At 46.2% G+C, this 25,654-nt stretch overlaps 1 protein-coding gene across 2 annotated transcripts in view; it reads left to right on the top strand.

Annotated features, from left to right (window-relative positions):
- RABGAP1L (RAB GTPase activating protein 1 like) overlaps window positions 1-25,654 on the top strand; it is a 327,249-nt gene that overhangs the window by 93,439 nt on the left and 208,156 nt on the right. For both annotated transcript variants that reach the window (XM_044301795.1, XM_044301797.1), the window contains exons 11-13: window positions 2,189-2,327; window positions 10,991-11,084; window positions 24,662-24,815. In XM_044301795.1, coding sequence (XP_044157730.1) covers window positions 2,189-2,327; window positions 10,991-11,084; window positions 24,662-24,815 — 387 coding nt within the window. The remainder of the gene's footprint in view (window positions 1-2,188; window positions 2,328-10,990; window positions 11,085-24,661; window positions 24,816-25,654) is intronic.

The raw sequence follows: 25,654 nt of genomic DNA, 5'->3' as shown, positions 1-25,654 counted from the left end.
CACTCCTCATGAGCAAACTGCTCCAGTTGTGTCCGGTTTGAAGGGTGCCTTTTCCAGACTGCATGTTTCAGCTCCTTCCAAAGATGCTCAATAGGATTGAGGTCAGGGCTCATAGAAGGCCACTTTAGAATAGTCCAATTTTTTCCTCTTAGCCATTCTTGGGTGTTTTTAGCGGTGTGTTTTGGGTCATTGTCCTGTTGCAAGACCCATGACCTGCGACTGAGACCAAGCTTTCTGACACTGGCTAGTACATTTCTCTCTAGAATTCCTTGATAGTCTTGAGATTTCATTGTACCCTGCACAGATTCAAGACACCCTGTGCCAGACGCAGCAAAGCAGCCCCAGAACATAACAGAGCCTCCTCCATGTTTCACAGTAGGGACAGTGTTCTTTTCTTGATATGCTTCATTTTTTCGTCTGTGAACATACAGCTGATGTGCCTTGGCAAAAACTTCGATTTTTGTCTCATCTGTCCACAGGACATTCTCCCAGAAGCTTTGTGGCTTGTCAACATGTAGTTTGGCATATTCCAGTCTTGCTTTTTTATGATTCGTTTTCAACAATGGTGTCCTCCTTGGTCGTCTCCCATGTAGTCCACTTTGGCTCAAACAACGACGGATGGTGCGATCTGACACTGATGTTCCTTGAGCATGAAGTTCACCTTGAATCTCTTTAGAAGTCTTTCTAGGCTCTTTTGTTACCATTCGGATTATCCGTCTCTTAGATTTGTCATCAATTTTCCTCCTGCGGCCACGTCCAGGGAGGTTGGCTACAGTCCCATGGATCTTAAACTTATGAATAATATGTGCAACTGTACTCACAGGAACATCTAGTTGCTTGGAGATGGTCTTATAGCCTTTACCTTTAACATGCTTGTCTATAATTTTCTTTCTGATCTCTTGAGACAGCTCTTTCCTTTGCTTCCTCTGGTCCATGTCGAGTGTGGTACACACCATATCACCAAACAACACAGTGATTACCTGGAGCCATATATATAGGCCCAATGGCTGATTACAAGGTTGTAGACACCTGTGATGCTAATTAGTGGACACACCTTGAATTAACATGTCCCTTTGGTCACATTATGTTCTGTGTTTTCTAGGGGTACCATCATTTTTGTCCATGCCTGTTTCATGAGTTTATTTTTTTACATAATTCTGTTGAAGCATGGTTGAAAAACAATGTCTGACTTTCATTGGTTAACATTTATAGAATTTTAATTTATTATTACTTTTGTCAGATTAAAGTTATTTCTGTGACCATTGTGACTTTTTCTTTCATTGACCAAAGGGTACCAACAATTTTGTCCACGTCTGTATATAGCGCCATAGAAGTGAATGGAGCAGTGACCCCTCATGCGCACTACCAGTCCATGCACAAAGCTGTCCCAAGGACCGGTTTTCAGGATTGCTTGGAGTACCAGTCAATTGTATAAGAGTTCTTATGAGTAAGCATTCCCCTTTTAAAGTAAATACCTATAGTTTAGATATTACTAGGAAAAACTCCTTGAAATATGTACTAACACCTAAATATTTCTTTTTATTTAGATATAAAGAATATTTAGAAATAAAATAATTATATATATATATATATATATATATGAGAAAAAAAAACAGCACTCCAGGTAAAAAAGTTGCCATCCACATGGGTGATTAAACACCATTGCTTTTTTACCTGGAGTGCTGTCCTTTTTTCGTCATTGTTCATCTGGGGTAAGCAGCTACATCCCTGGACCTAGCACCCATATTGCTTGTCTCCAGTGCCGCCATTATTTTCCATATTTTTTATATATATATATATATATATATATATATATATATAATAAAAAATATATATATATATATATATATATATATATATATATATATATATAAAATTCCAAGGAGTAAAATCCAAGTAGAAACTTTATTCACCAGACATCGACCTTTCTCAAGCAGAAAGGTCCCAGCAAGTGGACCGAAACGTCGCTGTCTGGTGAATAAAGTTTCTACTTGGATGTGCTGTAATGAGCCCGCGCCTCTGTGCACATCACATGACCAGTTCAGATTTCTATTCACTGGAAGTAAACATTGATGGTTCTCACTGAATAACTGCAAGGATTTTCATTGCTCTTTGTATCTTTTATGTATTATCTTTTTCGTGGACAGTTTACACTGTTAATTCTACCTTTTCTTCTTCCTCCTTTCAGTCCGGGAATAAGGGCTCCGGAGATTCAATTTACGAAGTCCTGAGCTTGCAAAGACAATTGGAAATGGTAGAGGCTCCTACCAGCCCAGCCAGCACAAGTGGGTTAATGTCCCCGCAAGAGGAGGAGGAGCCAGAGGAAGGTAAGTAACTAACATATGTTTCCACCGATGAAGTATGATCAGTAAGCAGTATCTTTCCGTATTAGCACGTACTAAAGGGGTATTCCGGTAGGTAAAAGTTATCCCCATATCCACAGGATAGGGGATAACCACCAGATCGGACCCCACTGATCATGTTAACGGGAGCCCCGTGCCTCCTGCTGCCCCCATGAAATGACTGGAGCGTCCGGTTGCACACGCGCGTTCCCTTCATTATTTTCTAATAGAGTTCCAGAGATAGCCGAGTGTATGGAAGTAATACTTAAAATACTGCAGTAGGGCTGACAGTATTATCAGCATGTGTATTGGGATAGTATATGTCTGCTGCCTATGATCTCAGCAGTAACATTCTAGATTTCTCTTTATTAGTTGTACTGGTGTATTGCGTGCATACATCAGCACTACCCACTAGGATGTAATCAGCATACTATTTATTCCCTGCCTAACTGTGCTCTTACAGCGTTCTCTAAAAACGCTGGTTCCCCTGAGGACGCCGAAACATGTCGGGGTGCAACTAATAAAAAGAGATCTAGAATGTTGTGGTCAATACCGTGAGCCCTACTGCAGTATTTTAAGTATTACTTCCATACTTTATGTAAGATTCTAATAAACGTATTGGAATAAAAATGAGATTTTGTGAAACTCGGCTGTAAAATCTGTTCTTGCTTGATTCATTGGGGGACACAGACCATGGGTATAGCTGCATGCTGCCACTAGGAGGCGACACTAGGCTGAAAACTTAGCTCCTCCCCCACCAGCTATACCCCCTCTCAAGAGAGAGCCTTCAGTTTGTGCAAAAGCAGTAGGAGAAGCAGAAGGAAAAAACAACATCAACACAAATCACGGTCAAATGGACTCCAAACGGGGTGGGTGCCTGTGTCCCCCAATGAATCAAGCGAGAAACAGATTTTACAGGGTGAGAGTTCACCAAATCTCGTTTTCCTCGCTTATATAATTGTGGGACACAGACCATTGGACGTCCTAAAAGCCAGTCCTGGGGCGGGAACACAAACAACAGAGCGAATAGGTAGAGAAACCTACGCAAGATCCAGCACACTGCTGTCTGCAAACCTGGCGGCCCGAGCGGCGTCCGCAGAAGCGAGAGGTGGTAAACCCTGTGTATACTTGTAAAAGTGGGGAAGGGAAAGACCAGGTCCGCGGCTTACAACACTGAGGCCGCCGACGCCCCGGTGGAATTGAGCCCAGGAGGACCCAAGTGCCCTGGTAGAGTGGTCCGTGATCCCGGAGGGGGCGTCCGGTACCCCTGAATGCGGCAAATCCCAAAATAGTTGGAGCGAATCCACCGTCAGATCGTCACTTTACAAAGCTTGCCAATCCCTTCCGAGAACCCTCCGGAAGGACGAACAAGGCGTCCGTCGCCCAGAAAGGGAGCCACGGTCCGAAGGCAACATCTGCAGAGCCCGCACCACATCTAGACGGTGTAACGATACCTCTCTCGGATGGGAGGGCCCAGGGTAAAAGGACGGCAGGACAATGTCCTCATTGAGGTGAAAAGCCGACACTACCTTGGGCAAAAAGGAAGGGACCGGACGGATGACCACCTTGTCCTAAAGAAAGACAAGGAATTGTTCACGGCATGACAGAGCTGCCAACTCTGAAACCCTACGTATGGATGTGATGGCCACCAGGAAGGCCACTTTCCAGGACAGCAGGGGGAGGGAAGCCTCCCGCAAGGGTTCGAAAGGAGAAGCTTGCAGAACCCCCAATACCAAGTTGAGATCCCACGGCTGAAGCGGGGGACGGTAAGGCGGAGCAGAGTGCGCAACGCCCTGAAGGAAGGTCCTAACAGGACCCAGTACCGCCAAGGATCGCTGAGAGAAAATGGAAAGGGCCGACACCTGGCCCTTCAAGGAGCTGAGCGCCATGCCCAATTCCAGTCCGGACTGAAGGAAGGCCAAAACGACCAGCAGGGAGAAGGATCTGGGAGATGGGTCCCGCTCCTCACAGAAACGGAGGAAGGACTTCCAGGTTCTATAATAAATCCTGGAAGAAGTAGGTTTCCTGGCCCGTATGAGCGTCTGAACCACTGCGTCGGAAAAACCCCACTGCTTCAAAAGGAAGGTTTCAAGAGCCACGCCATCAAACGAAGAGTTTCTAAACTCGGGTGGAAGACAGGCCCTTGCGACAGAAGATCGGGTCTGAGAGGGAGCTGGTATGGAACATACCCTAGTAGGAGGACAAGATCCGAGTACCATGCCCGGCACGGCCAGTCCGGAGCGATCAGCAGGGTCTGAACGCCCTCCCACTTGATCCTGCGGAGAATCCGATGCAGGAGGGACAGCAGTGGAAAGACCTAGAGGAACGTGAACCCGTCCCACGGCGCCACGAGCGCGTCCACTCCGCAGGCTGCGGGATCCCTTGCGCGGGCGAAGTAGCACGGAAGCTTGTGATTGAGGCCGGAGGCCATCAGATCCACGTCCGGCTGTCCCCAGCGATGACAGAGAGCGTTGAATACTTCCGGATGGAGAGACCATTCCCTGAGGTCTATCGTCGTCCAGCTCAGGAAATCTGCCGTCCAATTGACAACGCCAGGAATGTGGACCGCCGACAGGGCCGGAACATGAGCCTCCGCCCACCTGAGGATCTTCGCCGCCTCCGACATGACGTTGGAGCTGCGAGTCCCTCCCTGATGGTTGACATATGCCACCGCTGTGGCAATGTCCGACTGGACTCGGACATGAAGGCCCCGCAGGAGGGGAGACCAATGACGCAGTGAGAGGTAAATTGAACAAAGCTCCAAGACATTGATGGATAGTCTGGACTCCGACGGAGTAACGAAGACTCCTTCCCAACCCTGAAGACTGGCGTCGGTCGTAATGACCGTCCATCTGATCGTAAGGAAAGACTTCCCCCATCTCCAGGTGAGTTGGGGAAAGCCACCAATTGAGGTCCGACCGAACCTGATGAGGAAGGGAAAACCGACGATCCAAGGACTCCTGGGACTTGTCCCAAGTCGAGAGGATTGTTCGCTGAAAAGACCGGGTGTGAAATTGAGCAAATGGCACCGCCTCGAAAGAGGCCACCTTAAGGCCCAACACCCGCATACAAGTCCGGATGGAGACTGTATGCTGCAGAAGCAACAGGAACACCGCGCTGCGAAGGTCCTTCACCTTGTCCGCTGGAAGACCCATCCGAGCTGCCCTGGAGTCGAGAATCTTACCGAGGAACCGAATTCGAGTGGACGGGATCAGGGAGGATTTCCGAAGGTTCACTATCCACCCAAAGCGGGCGAGGGTGTCCAAGACTCTCCTCGCACTGCCGGAACGACGACTCTTTGATGAGAATGTCGTCCAGGTACGGAATAAAGGTGATGCCTCTAGAGCGAAGAAGGCCCATAAGCGTAGCGAGCACCTTGGTAAACACCCTCGGTGCAGTCGCCAGACCAAATGGCAGGGCGACGAACTGGTAGTGGTTCGAGTGGACCGCGAAAAGCAAAAAACGCTGGTGGGCGATTGTGATGGGAACGTGCAGGTAAGCGTCCTGGATATCCACGGAAGTTAGCCATTCCCCTTGCGCCAAGGAAGCTATCACGGAGCGAAGAGACTCCATGCGAAAACGGCACACCCGAAGGTAACGGTTTACCATCTTGAGGTCCAACACCGGGCGGACCGCTCCGTCCTTCTTGGGCACAATGAAGAGGTTGGAGTAAAAACCGGAAAACCGCTCCCTCGCCGGGACAGGGGAGATTACTCCCCTGACTAACAGATCTTGAACCGCTTGAAGAAAAATTCCGGCACGAGACGGATCCCTGGGGGGACGGGACAGAAAAAAACTGTTTGGAGGCATGGATTTGATCTCCAACTTGTAGCCCGAAGAAACCACCTCGAGCGCCCAGGCGTCTGAGATGTGGGCCTGCCAAACCTCCTGAAAATGAAGGAAGCCGACCCCCCCCACCCAGGAAGGTGGGGCTGCACCTTCATGCCGGGGATTGCTTGCCGGAGGAAGAGCGCTTAGGCTGCGCTCGGGAACGCCAGGCGGGCTGTGGCTTGAATGAAGGCGTCCGCCGTTGCTCTTGGGTGGGCTGCCTTGCGGTCGAGGGAACCACCGGGCGGGTGCCCGTGAAGCGACGAAAGGACTGGCGAGGCGCGGAAGGACGCGGTCGGGAAGAACGCTTTGGTTTGGGCTGCGGAAGATGGGTGCTTTTGCAGAAATGATTTCGGCAAGTTTGGGCCCAAAAAGACGAGAACATGCGAATGGAAGGGAGAGAAGGGAACGCTTGGAAGAAGAATCGGCCTGCCAGGCCTTTAACCATAGTTCCCGCCGAATGGAGACTGCAAAGGCGGAGGACCGCGCGACCATGGAGCCCGCGTCCAGAGCCGCCTCACAAAGGTACTTCCCCGCCTGGGATATCTGGGCCGCCAGAGCCTGGAGTAATGTGCGGAAAAAGATCTGAGTCTAAATCCTGATGTAAGCGCAGGGCCCATTCAGAAACCGCCTTAGCCACCCACGCAGAAGCGAAAATGGGACGGAGTGCCGAATCGGTGGCAGAAAAAATCGATTTCCCCAGCGATTCGACCCGACGGTCCACCGGGTCCTGCAGAGAGGAGCCGTCCGCGACTGGAATAGTGGTATTCTTAGCTAGGCGAGCCACCGGCGGGTCCACCTTTTGGAGGGGAAGACCACTTACCCACCCAATCCGGAGGAACGGATAAAGAAGATCCAGCCGCTTGGGGATCAGGAAACGTGAACCTGGCTGTTCCCACGCTTTAGCGGTGAGAATGGAAAAGTCGTCATGTACCGGGAACGACTTGGGAGCCTGCTTGTTACGCAGGAAAGAAACTCCCTGGGGACTGGAAGAGGGGCCCTCCTCTTGAAGTTGAAAGGTGTCCTGGATTGCTGAGACCAGACTGTCCACTAAGGCGGCCATCTGGGACGATCGGTCCGGATCCAGATCCGTGTCCGACTCGGCGAGTTCTCCTCCGGACGAAGGGTCCCCAACCAACGAGGACGCCCTGGACAGCGAACCGGGGGGAGGAGGAGAAGGCGATGCATCCGAGGAGGAGAGGCGTTCCTGTCTGTGACGCTTGCTGGGGTGTCTGCTCCTGGATGATGCGCCCTGGGAGATAGCAGGTTGCGCAGGTGACGAAGTCTCCACCAAGCGACCCATTAAGGAAAGGGTGGATTGGGAGATCTTAGGTCAGTCACCGCCCGGGACGGATTTCGCCCATTCCGGTTCCATACTTGCAGCAGAAGGGTGCACGTCAGTGGACTGCGACTGAAGCGGCACGTTCTGGGTGGCCTGGCATGAGGCACAGAAGGGGTTCGCCTGGCCCTGCCAAGGTCTTGGAGCGCGGGATCCGCTGCGTCCGACATGACCTAAGCCAGGGGCCAGAGAGGGTACAGAGGGGGGATAGGAGGGGAGCAGCGCTGGCCCAACCAGAGTGGAGCAGTACCCTTGCTGGAATGTGTCCCCAGGAGACAGGAGCGGTGGTCTGCGGCGAGCAACGTTCCTCTCAGGTTGGAAACGTGTGCACGAGCGATGTATACCTGGCTGGAGCAGGCAGGAAGGGAAGCACGGCGAAGCTCCGCCCACCCTGCTACCGCGCTGGCGGGATCCGGAAGCGAAAGAGGTCCCAGCCACGGAATGAAGTAAGCACCGGGCCCGCGTTCCTGCCTGTGAACGGGAGATATCTCCCGGGGCCAGAACAAAAGGGGGGGGGGGGAGGGCGCTGCGCTTGCCGCCCACGAAACGCTGGGTGGAGAGAAGGAGCCACCGCATTGTAGATTAACTCCCCCCGTGCCAGCGGTGCCCTGCAGAGGTCCCCAGGTACAGACACCGATAGAGAGTCCAGCCCCAGTACACAGAACACAGACAGGCATACTTACCTGCCTTCATCTGTGTTCTTCGCCCATCTGATATGTACCAGCGGTGCCACCTCTTCAGTCCCTGGCACAAGTGTAGCCCCAAAGTTGGTGACAGAATCCCTTTAAGTTTTATTTGTAGTGAGTGAAAAGCAGGGTGAAATTTAGTCTATGTGTAAATAAGATATATTTGTTAAATACGCTCATCACCCACTAAGTGGGTCATTTTAATATAATTTAGAGATAGCCGAGCACTCTACACGGGTGTCTCTGGAACTCCATAGAAATTAATGGAGCGGCCACACACATGTGCGAACGGCCAGCATCATGGGGGCCCTGTTCTTGTGATCATTGGAAGTCCCAGCAGTAGGACCGCCACGATCTGATAGTTTATCCTCTATCCTGTGGATAGGGGATATGTTTTACCTACCAGAATACCCCTTTAACATATAAGTCTACCTGTTTATTTTACGGGAGCCTTGCTTTCTTAGATGGGTTTTCTGCTCTGGTCACTCTGACTCTAGGCACTGGATGGTGGTGACAATGATAATGGTAGGACACAGTGCATGATTTGTGAGGACATGTAGTGATTTTGTTAAAGGGGTTGTCTCATCTCAGACACTGGTGGCATATTGCTGGCATGTACCTCCAATGTCAGATAGGTGCATGGTCCCACCTCTAGGACCTGCATCTATCTTCAGAACGGGCCACCCAATAGTGAAGGAGAGCACACAGCGAGAACACAACCACCCTCCATTCACTTCTATAGGCTTGTCTATTGGCTGCAGTTTTATGAAGGTGAACAAATGAGTGGTGCGTTCTTCTTTGCTTTGGGAGCCCACTTGTGGAGATAGGAGCGAGTCCTAATGATATGCCATCAATGTCAGATGAGAACGAGGCCTAAAAGTGGAGCCTGCACTTATCTCCAGAATGGGGCCCGGAAGTGCAGTAGAGCACACAGCACAAGCACGGCCACCCTCCACTCACCTCTGTAGGCATTCCGAAAATAGTTGAATGGAGAAGTGGTTCTGCGCGCTGCACATCCTCTGTGTGCTCTCCTTCACTTTGGGGGACCAGTTCTGGAGATAGGAGCTGGTCCTATCGATATGCCACCAATGTCTAAGATGATGCAACCCCTTTAGAGACAGCATGGTGTATGTAGTTTCTAGTGCTTGAGATGTGACAGCATGGTGTGTAGTGCACCAGGGCAATGCCACAACACTCGTTATTTTATTTTATTTATATATAGCTATTGCACAGCAGATTGCTCTCAAGAGGCCCCCTACCTCTTCACGGCCTCTTTCCCGACCCACATGCCTGAGAGATATGCAGACCTGTGAGCATCTTTTTCATTTGGTCATAGCATGATGGGAAGCGGTAAGAATCACTTACAGAAAGGAGAGGATTAACTTTTTTTGCATGAAGCCCACGTATTTGTAATGCAGCCTAGAAATGATGTAATAACATTCACACTCTTTTTGCTTACCGACACCTTTTATTTTTACATATTGCTCATGTAGGAAGGCTCCACTGCTCACTACCACTTCAGACATTATCGTCCTGGTACCCTCTTGTTAGGATTATATCACCGATGTACAGCATGGTGTGTTGTATGCATGTGATTGGCGTGTAGACTGTCCTTTTATAGTGATGATGGTGTGGTGTATGAAACAGTGCTGGGTTGTAATGACATCTGCTGAGTTTGGCAGAACATAATGCACTAAAAAAGGAATACTTAACAGGCTTATAATACTGTTAAAGGGCATCTGTCAGCAGTTCTGTACCTATGACACTGGCTGACCTGTTACATGTGCGCTTGGCAGCTGAAGGCGTCTGTGTTGGTCCCATGTTCATATGTGTCCGCACTGCTGAGAAAAGTGATGTTTTAATGTAAGCAAATTAACCTCTAGGAGCAACAGGGGATGGGGGCTTTGCCATTCCAATTGCTGCTCCCTCAAGTTTGACAGGGCCAGGCAGTGAAAACTTCATCACTGCCTGGCCATGTCAATGCAAGTGGAGAGGGCATGGCAGTTACAGAGAAAGCTGAGCCTCTGTGTAATGTCAATGCCCCCATCCTCTGTTGCTCCTAGAGGACTCATTTGCATACATTAAGTCATCATTTTTACTAAGAGGTACACTACCCAAAAGTAGCCTCTGAGGGCCTTTTTATATTGCAGCAGGGAAGCACACTTGTGCCCTCTTGTGGCAAGACCCAGTGTCTAATCAGATTACACCTGTAGTCATCTAAATCAGTGTTTCCCAACCAGTGTGCCTCCAGCTGTTGCAAAACGACAACTCCCAGCATACCCAGACAGCCTCAGGTTGTGCGGGCATGCTGGGAGTTGTAGTTTTGCAACAGCTGGAGGCACACTGGTTGGGAAACACTGATCTACATAGCTGCCTGAGGCAAGACTGCATTCTGAGTTTTGCGACAATCTGACATTTCTGTCTCATGCGGCTTTTAAATAGGGTTGACATTTGGGACTGCTGTAAGCATTAGCACTGAAGTCACTAGATGACTAGCAGCTTCGAATGACCTCCAACACCCGTCATCTCCATCCATTGAACCCTTCACAGACGCTCTTTATGGCTTTTCGTGTCCTGTTACAGTCAGGATCTATTATGTATTCCATGAGCGGCGCTGTGGTCACTTGTCACAAACACTTCATCCATCTGTGCAACTGTGCAGCTGATTAGAAGAGGTCCCTCTTTGATAAGGGGAGATCCTGGGGCTCCAGTAAGACACAGAGTGGGTAGGATTTCTAAGAGAGTAAAGTATAGTCTGTGGTAATGTCTATAGCATCCTTCTATCCTTTATTCAGAGAGTGACGGTGAACTCTGGAGTGGCACCGGAGACGTTTCCAAAGAATGCCCTGAGAAGATATTGGGATGCTGGGGTCAGCTACTTCAGAAATGGTAAGATTTTGGTAGGATTTGGTCACTCCTAACTTGGTGTTCCCAAGTCAAAGTGAAAGAATGTCTGCCTGTCCTCAGATTTATATATTTCACAGAGCATATATGACCACACGGAGACTCCAAAAATGTAGCCTCGAATTCCCTGACCTTTTGTCAGTTTCAGTGTAAGTAGGTTTCTGGTTTATTTTCCCATTGACTATGGTCCTGCCTCTGGTGAAGGTGTTTTGGGAGCAGATTCTCATTTTTTCATACAATAATATGGGGATAACCATGATATATGCTGGCTGGCAGCAGCATCGTTCCGGCCTCCCATCCTTTTCAATATTAAGCAGCACTGAAGATCATGGAGCAGCGTTTTAAAGCTGCAACAATGCTAAAATGGGACATTGCTCTTCTCGGCGCAGTTGCAGCCTCTCAGCGATCTTCAGCACTGCCTCCCATTAAAAAGAATGTGAGGCAGAAACTACATGGCCACCAGTGGCATTTCGGCTCAGGTTTCCACTGCAGAATTCCACAGGAAGAAAAACACTCTGTGAACGGATCCTAAGGATTGCCTCTTGTATGTCAATCCTGAGCGATTTGCCTCCACAGCTGAGTATTTGTCACTGAAAGCTTGTATCGGGCTAGGAAAACACTTGCCTGATTCTGGATCGCTGGTGCTGTCCCTACTATCCATTAACTGGGTACTTTTCAGAAATAAGCCAATACCTTAAAATAAATGAATTTATAAACCAGTGGACGCAGTCCTCTTTTTCCCAGCCTATTAACCTTCTTTTGACAAGTTGGCCAACCTTATGCTTGTGTGTATAAAAAAAAAAGTTATTACGATTTGTGTATGTGTGTGTGTATATATATGTAGAGGGGGTCGTTTACTCTGCTGAAATACACCCAAATTATCTGCGACTTCGCCACGCTTACGCCAGGTCTAAATAAGTTGGTGTGGAAGGCGGAGGGTCTAAATGCCACACGGCTCAGAAGCTGTCTTAAACTTAGAAGTGGCACTGGAATGCGCCAAAGTTAAGTAGAGACCTCTGCCTCTTCATAACTTCGGCAGATCCATCGCCAGTTTAGGGCTTTATGAAGACCAGCAACTAATAAATCTGCCCCTTAATATCCAATTGGCGGGGGTCTGATGCACTGCACTCCCACCAACGAGCTGTTCCTTGCAGCCTCTGGCTCTAGAATTAGCACTTTGAGTAGAACAGGAGGCACAGCTTATGTCAAAGTGTAGTGGCCGTGCCGGGCTAGTGCAGCCCAGCACCCATTCACTTCAATGGTGGGGGTGTCGGACCCTCACTGTTCTGATATTAATAACCTATCCTGAGGATAGGTCCTCGATATCAGGAGCCTGGAAAACCCTTATAATGCGTAATGACCTCGCAGGCACTGCACTAGACATAACGTGGTGTATACGTATAGAGCAGTGATGGTGAACTTTTTAGAGGCCGAGTGCCCAAACTGCAACCCAAAACCCACTTATTTATCGGAAAGTGCCAACACGGCAATTTATCCTGAATACTGAAGTCCAATGTAGTCTATCGTCCACGTACTTTATCATTTACCTATAACGGCCTGCCTACATTCAGTGCGCCCAGTGCTGATGAATGGCAGGAAAAGTCTAGGGCAGTGATGGCGAACCTTTTAGAGACCGAGTGCCCAAACCGCAAACCCAAAACCCCCTTATTTATCGCAAAGTGCCAACGTGGCAAGTTAACCTGAATCCTACAGTCCAATATAGTATATCTTTCATGTACTTTATCATGTAGTAGCTATAATAGCCTGTCTACATTCAGTGTGCTGTTCATGGTGCGTCCTGGCAGGAAAGGTCTAAGGCATATTGCCATAGGTTCGCCACCACTGGTCTAGGGCATATTGGTACACCATATACTTTTTCCAGGGTGCGGGTGCCCACAGAGAGGGCTCTGAGTGCTACCTCTGGCACCCGTGCCATAGGTTCGCCACCACTGGTATAGAGTATGTCTGTGTGTATATATACTTGGGCATGTTGGGCTATACATGTATCGAGTGCCATCATTGATCATAATAATTCATTATTTGCAATGCGTTGTAACATCTCATTGCAATTTTACAACTGTTGACTCTCACAGAATTAAAGGATCGGACCACCTATGTGCTGCCTGCACAAAGGTCATTTCTATCGATAGGCATTTGTCTCGCAAGTATTACAACATAATTATAAGAACATTTAGTAGCTTCTAGGGGCTGTTCATCTCCTGTTCAGCATCTTCATCTCTTAGCCACTGTAAAAAGCTGTTATAAATAGTGTCTCTTCCTCTGGAGGACCTATCCTGTCCTGCATTACATGGACAACCTATTGATTTAAATAGACACTTTGTAATTCTTTCTCACCGGTGGTGGCGCTGCAGAGAAATTGAACACTTACTACCAGGTCTCCTGGCGGATTTCCAGCAGGGGAACACTGTGATATGCTTGGTTCTAACAAACCATTCTAACAAATATGGATTGTCCCAAGTGGAGAACCTCATGGAAACCATTAGGGTATGTTCACACGCGCCTGTGGAACTTTGGCGCAGACACCTGTGTTTAAATTTCGCTGGCGACCTCCATGGTTTCTTGCTGACATCTGCCTCCCATTCATTTCAATGAGAGGCAGCGCTGAGGATAGCGGGACGGTGGCTTAAAGTTTCGGCCACGCTAAAAAGGGACGTGTCCGCCTTAAATCCTACCTTGTGAACAGCCCCCTAGAGTTCTGAATTAATGGTCTCAAACTGAATGCAATAGAAATGAAACAAAGTACTTATAATTACTCAACTTTTAAGGGTAAATTCAAGGGTAAACTCGTCCTCAAAATTTACTCATCCTCAATAGGGCCGGAATTTGCTATCCGCACTTCCGTTCCGCAAAAAAATAGAACATGTCCTATTCTTGTCCGCAATTGCGGACAAGAGAAGGCATTTTCTATGAGAGTGCCCGCGATGTGCAAAACACATACGGACGTGTGAATGGACCCTTATGCAGATTTCAGCTGCCAAAACGTCTCAAACTGTGGTCCATCTGCAGTAAAATCTGAAAGCATAAAAATGGCCCACAACTTTTTTTTGTAATCCGCGTGTTTTTTTTTGTTTTGTTTTTGTAGAAATCACAATCCAACATTTTCAAAAGACTTAAGACATTATAGAGCGTTGCCTAAGCCGGCTCCCCTCTGGAACAAGTTTGAGGATATGTCCACACCTTCGGATGCAATTTTTGTTTATAATTGCCTTTTACTCATTTTTGGCTGCTTCTACAGCATCTCAACTATGTACACAAGAGGATTCCATATTTTTAATAAAGACCAGTTGAAAAAAAGATTTTTAGCCCAAAATGAGTACAATGTAATAATACAATTGTTTGCCCTCAAAGGTGTGCATAGCCTTTAACTTGCATGAAAGAATAGCTAGTGTGGATGCCAAAATAAAACGGTAGATTATCAGATTTTATTTATTTTATGCACTTATATAGCATCACGCTGTCCCCAATGGGGCAAACTTACAATATAAATCTCTATCAGTATGTCTTTGGAGTGTGGGAGGAAACCGGAGTACCCGGAGGAAACCCACATCAGATTATTATATTACTGGTGGTTATATAAATTGTTCATCACCAGCAAGAGGACGCCGGCATGGTCAGGTGAGCATTTGTCCCCATCTCTCCTCTCCACTAGCACACATTGCTGTTTAAAAAGGGCTTGTACAGCCTAGCCTATATGGATCTATTGACAATCCTGGGTATATATCGAACCAAGGGCATGCATAGCGTCCCTCTTCTTATGGACTCCTTTCTCTAAGCGCATGCTCAAAGTGACGTTTACATTAGGCACTGATGCTTAGCCCATATCCGATCCTGAGGAACTTTTTTCCAAACCACCAATCTGTCACTTTAGCGGAGCTGCAGGTATCGACTGCCGTAAAACCTCTTGTGCCCACCGGAAAGCCATCGGGGTCACGCTCTTTCCATCGGCCCGCTTTATCAGGTAGGAGGAGGACATTCGGATAACTCATCCATGTTAGGGAATGCCGTAAGTAGAGCCCATCAGTCTTCAGCTTCTTGAACCATCCATTGTCCTACGTGTTAAGATTTGTGGGTACAGTCATAAACTGTACTGTGTGAACACAGCTTTATAATACCCCAGATTCCTCAGGGTTATGGCTAGTAATGATTTTTTTTCCCTACTTTCGCTATTGCATTCAAAGTAGACTTCTTATTTGAGCAGTGAATGAACACGCCAACAACATATTTTCCTGTTAATCGTTGAGAGACGTAGCCTGCGGGGTGTGAAATGAAGTCATATATCTGAGGAATGAGCTTTTGTTTTACTTCATCTCTTCTTCGCCGCGACTCCTCACCTTCCCCGAAGCTTATTCCAGTACACTGGTTTATCACAAGCGCTCGATTAAATTTACTTTTCAATTGTCGTCCATCACCAGGGATTGCCATAGACTTAGAGAGAAACATTTTTTTAGCATGTTATGTTATGGGAGGCCTTTATAATGGGCCCTAAATTAAACTCGCTGAAAAAAAAAAAAAAAAAAAGATTCAGTAGAGTAAAAAAATAGTTTATTTCATTGTCGATGGAGCCCGACAGCTAGAAACGTATAAAATATGTTGAATTATTATTAAAGGGGTTTCCTTAATTATTGATGGATTATCGTTAGGATAGATTACTAGCTGTGACCATGAAACCAGGCACCATAAACACACAGCTCTGAACAGTGTCTAGTGCCCGGCTGCTGCTGCTGCTGCTGCTATGCTGCTCTCATTCTCAAGTCAGCCCTCCAATAAGTAGGCACGGCCACTACACAGTAGAGGGAGCTATGTAGTTCCCAGGCCACAGCTAATAACAATAGCTGAACGGCAGGGACGCTAGGAGTCTGACAAATCTGATATCGATGACCTATCCTAAGGTTAGGCCATCAGTGTTAACACACCTGGGGAAAAAACAAAAAAAAAATCTTTTTTTTTTTTTTTATTCTCTAGGGGTTGTGTCAACTGTTTTCTAAAGTCCCATAGAAATGAATGGAGAGCGCACTGCGGAAGCGGGGCCACTGCTCCATTAACTTCTACAGGACTGCCGGAGATAACCGAGCCAGCGCTTGGATATTTTTTGCTGTCCAATAGAAATAACTGGAGGAGCGGCTGTTGTCTGCTCATTTCGAGGGTCTCTGAGATGGGCGACTATGAATTTGATGGCATATTGTAGTGATATGTCACCAAATTCTGCTATGGCACAATCTCAGTATCTAGTGTTCTATTGAGTGTGTAAAAAGTCAGATAGGCAGGGCGATGGACAGAGATCATTAGGGCATGTGTACATAGTCAAGGACTGGGGAAGGGACAAGAGGCAGGCTGGATGCCTCTTGTATGTTACAGGCATCTTCAGTGCTCAGAAGAACAGAGAACTGAAGACAGGCTCTGCTTACCAATGTTCAGTTATAGCTTTGCTAAGAAGACTCTTTACACTGTGTTTTCTTTAATAAAGTATATTACAAAAATGTTCAACGTCCCTGCCCTACACTAGATTAACAACAATCAAACTTTAAGCCTGGCATTTCTTACACCAGTCTTAATAAAAATAAATAAATAAAAAATGCTGACGCATGGACCTCTTGGGAAATCCATGCGCCAAAAAATGTAATGTATGTCAGCAAGGAGCTGGCATAGCTTCATGGAGTAGTGTACTCAAGTTTTCTGGCACAAGTATGGTTACATTTGTTGTGCTGCGTAAGTCTGTATCCAAGGAAGGCAGACACAGCAGTTTGCAGGAGGATTGTGTGTAGAGAAAAAGCAGAGCATCCAGAGACACGGGGACTCACAAAATCCTCAGCTTAGGTGGCAGTTAGTGCAAGTGAGAGAGATCCCTTGTGAGCTTCAGTAGGGGAAATCCGACCCGGAGTTGAGTGGCGCTGACACATTTATTATTTTTACTCACATAATCCTCACCGCTTTACAGGCATTACCATCACTCACTGTCCCCAGTGGGGCTCACTATCTAGATTCCCTATCAATATGTCTTTAGAGTATTGGAGGAAACCCAAGCAAACACTGGGAGAAAATGCAAACTCCATGCAGATGTTTTCCTTGGTCGAATTTAAACCTAGTACTCCAGCGCTGCAAACCAATGAGAGCTAGTAACGGTAGCAGCATCTCAGACACACAGATCTCGCATCCAACATGTTTTATTGGGTGAGGTACATCCACGTGAGAAAACTAGGACCAGGTTGCAAACTGAATATCATGGGGTCTGAATGAGTGAGCTCTCATGGTGATCTCTCTTCTCCTCCATCTAAATAGCGATCAAGTGCCCATTTGTTGCTTTGACGTAATTACTATTTCATTGTGGGCATAAGGGTAAATAATAAAAAAATAAGGGAAGGATTTCTGTCGAGCTAGGGGAGCACTATCCATAAGACAAGACAACAATTTGACTGCAAGGGGACAGAATTTTCGTAACTATTGTCGGGATCTGTACTCTGTACGTGTGGTGGGGTCGGCAATGACGGCATTCACTGGAGACAGCAGGTTGAAAAGTCCAAAATAATATTTATTTTGTCTCCAATACAAGCTCACAGTCATTTGTAAGGAAAAATTAACACAATAATACAAAATAAACACCTGCCCGTCTGGGCTCTAACTAAACATAGTTTTTTCCTCACCTATACTTTCAACACAGGGAGATCAGAATTTTGACTGAAGACAGGTCCACTAGCTTCCATGGTCTGACTGACAGTCTGAGGCTTTGTTTATTCCCCAGTAATGATCCCAGCAGCCACACCTGGGATCACCTCAGGCTAGGGTGAATGGACATACTGGAGCAAGGGAGTGGACTGGTAGATCCAAGTGCCAGCCTACCCACCAAAATCTAAGCAAACTTGTTCCAACAAACTACACTCTTCTGAAATAAATGCAGTTTTCTGAATTTCTTTAATCTTATCTAGCTGAGGACTCGATGAAATGTTCACCCCTTCGAACACTTTACCACACACATTGCCACCCTATACAGTCCATCCCGGCATTCAAACCATTTTTAATTTGGGGATGAGGGGTGCGCCTTTCCACTTCTATAAAAAGTGCCCATAGCAGTGTTCTCCTGCTGCAAGTGCACTTAAGGTCTTTCTGAAGAAACTTTTTGGAATTTGAAATCTGTATTTCACCTTACTTCTCCTTTGTCCGGTACATTAACGATCTGTTGGAGCAATTAGCAACGAATATCCCAACTTTGAGATGTTATTTATAAAAATTGATGAGCTTGTTGCCTCAGTGTTTAGTTCCTTTCTGAAACGGGGAAAGAATTGTGTCTGTACCTTGCTTTGTCCTGACCAGACTAGTACGCCAATTAAAATGTTCTGCACATTTTTTCTTCCCTTTAGATCTAAGGTGGCTTTTTTCAATTAAGCTTGAAAGCAGTCTACTAAATTAGTATACACCTGTTTGAAAAATTATATTTAGATATATATATATATTTTTTGGTACTTTTATATTTTGATGTACTCATTGTCTGCATGCAGGGTGCCGTCACCAGGTCTCTTATAATACAAAATGGTGAAGATATTTCGTAAACCAAAGCATGTCCTGTACTTTTGAGGTTAAGAACAAGGGTGTAGTATACAAGCTGCCCAGAACCTAAAACATAAGGTCAATAAGTAACAGGACTTAGGAGAACCTAGACTCAAAAATAGGAGGTATGTCATGTCCCGGTGCTGACAGTTTCTTCACAGAATTGTATTTGGTTGTTTTAAAACCTCAGATTTCATTTCTGCTGTTCTTTTAAAGGGAAGGTATCATCAGAAATAGACCTATTGTTTAAATCAATTTTTGTTTAAACATATTTTTTTTTAGAATTTTTGGTGCTTTTTGTTTTACAATGTATTGAAAAACTATTAATACCCCTTGAACTTTTCCACATTTTTTTCACGTTACACCCACAAACTTAAATGTATTTTTGGGGGATTTGATGTGATAGGCCAACACAAAGTAGCAAGTATGTGTGCAGTGGAAAGAAAATGATACATGGTGCATTTGTATTCAGTTCCCTGTACTCTGATGACCCTAAATAAAATCTGTTGTGACCGATTGCCTTCAGAAGTCACGTAATTAGTAAATGGAGTCCACCTGTGTGTAATTTATTCTTGGTATAACTACAGCTGTTCTGTGAAGGCCTCAGAGGTTTGTTAATGATCAAACGGCATCATGAAAACCAAGGAAACACACCAGACAGGTCAGGGATAAAGCTGTGGCGAAGGTTATAAAAAAAATATCCCAAGCTCTGTACATCTCACGGAGCACTGTTCAATTCATCATGCCAAAACAAAGGTAGTATGGCACAACTGCAAACCTACCATGGCAGACATGACGGTCGTCCTAAACTGACAGCCCAGGCAAGGAGAGCACAAATTAGACAAGCAGCCTAAAGGCTCATGGTGACTCTGGAGCTGCAGAGATTCAAAGGACAACTATTAGTCATGTACTCCACCAATCTGGCCTTTATGAAATAGTGGCAAGAAGAAAGCCATTTTTGAAAGTTAACGTTTGCAGTTTGCCACAAGCCGTGTAGGGGACACAGCAAACATGTGGAAGAAGATGCTCTGGTCAGATGAGACCAAAGTTGAACTTTTTTGCCTAAGTGCACAACACTATGTGTGGCAGAAAACTAACACTGCACAGCACCCTGGACACACCACCGTGAAACATGCTGTGGAGATGCTTTTCTTCAGCAGGGACAGAGAAACTGGTCAGAGTTGATGGGAAGATGGATGAAGCTAAATGCAGGGCAATTCTGGAGGAAAACCTGGTAAAAGACTTGAGACTGGGGCGGAGGTTTACCTTGAAGCAGGACATGAGCCTAAACATACAGCCAGAGCTACAATGGAATGGTTTAGATTAGGTCTGCACAATATATCACCAAAGCAATCGTATTGCGATATGGCGATTTGGCAGACCCAAAAATGCTAGCGATTACCTATACACAGAGGGAGGAGGGGCTGGGGGCCTGACATCTGTATTAGGAATGACAGCGGGGACCGGTGCAGTCCCTGTATTCTAATGCACCAGCCCCGCTCACTGTTGTATAATATTATCTAACATGTAGGCATTGTTAAAATATAATAATCCTGTATAATCCAGCTGTATTACTTACAGCTAAATTCCGTAGAAGAGAGGAGGGAGGAGGCAGGGCGGGCGGCGCGTCACTCACTACATCATGCATCGGCGCTGCCCACTTTATGATTGAAGCAGACGGCGCTGGCGGTGACGTAGTGAGTGACGCAGTGAGTGACACGTCGCCCCCGCCCGTCCTCCCGGCCTGCCTCCTCCCCTCCTCTCTTCTACTGAACTTAGCTGTAAGTAATACAGCTGGATTATACAGGATTATTATATTTTAACAATGCCTACATGTTAGATAATATTATACAACAGTGAGCGGGGCCGGTGCATTAGAATACAGGGACTGTACTAGTCCCCGCTGTCATTCCTAATACAGATGCCGGCCCCCAGCCCCTTCACACTGCAGGGACACTATTATGGGGGGGGATCTGTGGATGGCACATAGCATAAGATGCTATATATGTATCATCCACAGATCTCCCCCCCCCCCCCCATAGCAGTGCCATCCACAGATGCCCCATTACAGTGCCATCCAGAGATCCCCCATAACAGTGCCATCCAGAAACCCCCCCCCCCCATAAGTGTGTCATCCACAGATCCCCTCCATAACAGTGTGTCATCCACAGATCCCCTCCATAAGTGTCATCCACAGATCCCCTCCATAACAGTGTGTCATCCACAGATCCCCTCCATAACAGTGTGTCATCCACAGATCCCCTCCATAACAGTGTGTCATCCACAGATCCCCTCCATAACAGTGTGTCATCCACAGATCCCCTCCATAACAGTGTGTCGTCCACAGGTCCCCTCCATAACAGTGTGTCGTCCACAGGTCCCCTCCATAACAGTGTGTCGTCCACAGGTCCCCTCCATAACAGTGTGTCGTCCACAGGTCCCCTCCATAACAGTGTGTCGTCCACAGGTCCCCTCCATAACAGTGTGTCGTCCACAGGTCCCCTCCATAACAGTGTGTCATCCACAGGTCCCCTCCATAACAGTGTGTCATCCACAGATCCCCTCCATAACAGTGTGTCATCCACAGATCCCCTCCATAACAGTGTGTCGTCCACAGGTCCCCTCCATAACAGTCCAAAAAAAAACCTCTAGCACAATTCCCTTAAAATATTGCATCGCATATCGTTATCGCAATTTTTAGGGCCCTAATTGCAATCGCACAAAATTCCCATATCGTGCAGCCCTAGTTTAGATGAAGCATGTTCATGTGTTAGAATTGCCCAGTCACAGTCCAGACCTAAATCCCATTGAGAATCTGTGTCAAGACTTGAAAGTTGCTGTTCACAGACGCTCTCCATCCAACGTGGCTGAGCTTGAGCTATTTTGCAAATAAAAATGGGCCAAAATTTCAGCCTGGTAGAGACCTACCCCAAAAGACTTGCAGCTGTAATTGCAGCAAAAGGTAGGTCCTTCAAAGAATTGACTTGGGGGGCTGAATATAAATGCACACTACACTTTCCAGATTTTTATTTATTAACAATTTTGAAAGCCATGTATCTTTTTCTTTTCACTTCACACATACTTGCTACAATTGTATTGGTCTATCTCATAAAATCCCAATAAATGCATTTAAAGTGGACCTTTCACTAGAATAAAAAATCTAAACTAAGCATTACAGACATGGAGAGCGGCGCCCAGGGATCTCCCTGCACTTACTATTATCCCTGGGCGCCGCTCCATTCTCCCGATATAGGCTCCGGTATCTTCATATGTTCGGCTCAACTGGGAGGAGCCTGCCGGCGTCGCCTTCTCCCAGGCTGAGAGAGAAAAAAACCTCTTGTTTGTCACAGTTAAAACTGAAAAATATCCCCGTTTCCCAGAAGCTCAGCCATGCCGACTCTCCTGCTCCTCACTGTCCTGTATCTGGATGTAAGACAACTGGCTGGAGAAGGAGCCTACCCCTCTGCTTTTAAATAGATCAATAAATTGTGCAAGAATGAGGGGGTTTTGGCAAACCTTCCCACTTGGCCGGACCTGTACCTCCTGCTTTGCTGGTCTCCTTTGATGTCAACATCCGGTTTGACATTGCCTCAACCTATCACTGGTGGCAGTGCCAAGCAAATGACAAATGGTCACATAGCACAACAGAATCTGATCACCACCGAGGCTAGTGATTGGCTGCGGTGATGTCCAACTGGATGTTGACATTGAGGAAGCTTGGCGGAGCATCGCAGGCGTGGAGGAAAAGGAGCAGGGAGCCAGCACTGGGAAGCAGGTAAGTAATCGTTCCTTTACAGGTATGGTAAAGTGGGGGGGGGGGGGATGTCCCAAAACACCCCCGTTCTTGCACAACCCCTTTAAGCACCACCCCTTGTCTGAGTCCCACCCCTAGTCAGCCTCCAGCCAAAGATCCAAGAGAGCAGCAGGAGATGAATCCTCATGTTTGCTGCAGGATTTCTCCAAGGCTGTTTTGTTTCGGGATCATGCAGAAAATGCTACAGGTGATAAACCTGTAGCTTATTCAATGACCAGGCACCATCTTTATCATAGGTGGTCCACTTCTGGTAATAATGGTCATGTCTATCAGATGTCTAAACAAAATGGTCACCAATATACTAAGTCACTGTCAGCTGTGAGTAAGGAAGACCCTGAGAACATGCAGAAGGAGCGATTTGAGTTGCAAAAAGTTGGAGTTTTCCTCAGTTTTTTGTAAAGCCAAGATGGTAATATGAAAACTTTAGATCATTACAGGAAAGTTCCTCGTCTTTTGGTAAAGACCTTTTATAGCTTCTCATTTATACAAGCCACTTCCAGTGCAGTCTGCCCGCTAGAAAATGAACTGTCAGTATGATTTATAAAACTATTAGAAGACGTTCTGGTGCTGCCCAGGTGTACAAGTACTGAAATAGCTGTGGGCTTTATTTAAAGATCCGGACTCAGGTAGAGTGTGGGAGAGCTGAAGGCGGGCGTACATGTCTTGAGTTTGCTTCGTGGCCTGGACGGAGATCGCGTTGCACTTGCAGAATATTTATTAGAAATTGAGAAGTCATAAGGCTCGTTTCTGGGCAGCTCAAGAGAATGGACGTTTTTTTTGTATAATGGCCAGAAGTGAATATGAAGAGGAGAATTGTTGTGTTTCTAGGTGCTGTAATAATCTCTTTCCGTGGTTTAATATAAGATGATCTGTAGCTGGAAGGCTCTGTGGTCCTAGTGAGCGATATGAGCCTTGTGCATCCCCATCGCCATTCAAGCGTTAATAACCCCTATTCTGCATATTGGAACTCTTGGAAGAGCGTATCTCATAAAACCGTTGCCTCGCGTAGATTTACCCTTTGTATCTTATTCTTAGTCGTTTTGGAGTTTTATTTTCTCATGAGCAAATGTCACAGATGACTAAAATTGATGGTAGCCTTTGCAGTGCACACAGCGGGTTTTAGCTCAAATTTTCAAAGACCATGAATGGCATATCATCTTCGTGGTTGTGCAGTGATTAAATTTACCAACCAACCATCCCTGCGGCTCTGCCTGTGTAAGTGTTTAGTCTCCACTGTAGTAGAGGCATGTTTTTTTATGGATGAACCTTACTCACTCAATCACTTTCAGACTTCCATAAGATCTGTCATAATAATTTTCTCTTTCAGCCTTCATCAGATCTGTCATCATAATTTTCCATATTGATGGCCTATCTTCAGGATAGATCATCAATATCCGATTGGTGGTAGTCCGACTCCCGGCAGCCTCGCACCGTCTGAAGGTTCCGAGGCCTGCAACAACTATGTTTCTATGGAGTCCTGACTGTGGCAGGGCTCATCTCACATAGAATGCAATGGTAATTCATTACAGTGTATGGAAAAAACGTCCAAATGATGACACGTTCAAGTTCCCTAGGGAAGGGATGGCCAACCTGCGACTCTCCAATTGTTGCAAAACTACATCTCCCAGCATGCCCAGCCTGCCTACAGCTATCAACCATACAGCAGGGAATGGTGGGAATTGTGGTTTTTCAACAGCTGGTAAGCCACAGGTTGGCCATCCCTGCCCTAGGGGGAACTTAAAAAAAATTAAAATAAAAAAATATATATAAAAAATTTTAAGATTCAAGTCTATCCCCTTTGCTCATAATAAAAATAGACAATAAAAAAGTAAAGATCATAAGCATTGCTGTGTCCAAAAATGCCCAAACTGTTAAAATATAAATGTATGCTGACAGTGCCAGACTTGGTAGGGATACACCTTTTTGACGAGGAGATAATACCCAGTATCACTAGACTAAAATTATTTACTAAATACAAAAGTATTTACTAGACAAAGCATGTCAGGAGAGCTGACAAGTGCCCTTTAAAGGGTTTGTCCGGGTTCTAGATACTGATGACCTATCCTCAGGAACCTAGAACGTGGACAAGCCCCCTTAAAGCCTGTTTACATGGAACAACATTTCCTTGACATGCGTCCTCCTAGTACTATTTTGCATTTCACCAGTAGTTCTATCTTTGTTAATTTAGGCACAGCAATCTGAGTGTGAGACCCAAGGGACTGTCCTCATTGGTGAAGAGAGGAGGGGTACCAGAGGCGCTTAGAGCTGAGGTTTGGCAACTTCTTGCTGGCTGCCATGAAGATCAAGAAATGATGGAGAAATACAAGAACCTCATCGTAAAAGTAAGAGAGTTTCAAGATTCATTATTTTATCTCTGTGTTTACATGTTGCACGAACCATGGTTATAATTTCGGCTTTTGACATTTGGGGCTTATGCCTTGTGCTTCCTAAATGTCTTGGTGCCTTAACCCAGTGGTGTACATCATTTTCTTCTCATACCATGGCTATAGCAGTGGCAGTAATTTATTTTCTTGCCCTTCTCTTCTGACAATCTGGAAGCTACATGCCAATAAGAATGGTGTGTGGTCACCTCTGCCAGGAAGATGAAGCTAGATGCTGACATCTGGTCATGGTAGACTTTTCTAGTGTCCACAATGGCCTTGCAGACAGAAATTGGCCAGGCCTATGACATATAGCAGGGATGGCCATCCTGAGGCTCTCCAGCTGTTGTAAAACTACAACTCTCACCATGCCATGCTGTAGGCTGATAACTGTAGGCAGTCTGGGTATGCTGGGAGTTGTAGTTTTGCAACAGCTGGAGAGCCGCAGGTTGAACATCTCTGACATATAGCATTTCATCCCAAAGTACTTTACATGGTTTATAAATGAATGAGATGCTTCAACGGACAAAGGTTTTTGGTTGTGTTTTAGTAATGGTGGTAGGTGGCCCATCCATGTTTTATTTACTACATTTTATCAAATGATTAGGACCTATAATAGGGTCTGACATGGAAAAAAAAAGTGGTATGGTTGGAAAACCAACAGTAAGTGACTTTATACATGTCTGGCATACACATATATCTATCCTAAGATAAAATATATCGGGAAGAGCAAACTAGATGGACCATGTGGTCGTTCCTCCTGTCATGTTTTTAAGTATTGAAAGGGGTTCTAATGTTTT

This window comes from Bufo gargarizans, chromosome 7 (genome assembly GCF_014858855.1).
Source record: "Bufo gargarizans isolate SCDJY-AF-19 chromosome 7, ASM1485885v1, whole genome shotgun sequence".
Lineage (NCBI taxonomy): Eukaryota > Metazoa > Chordata > Amphibia > Anura > Bufonidae > Bufo > Bufo gargarizans.
The sequence above is the reverse complement of the archived record's forward strand: the minus strand, read 5'-3'. Positions and strand labels throughout refer to the sequence as shown.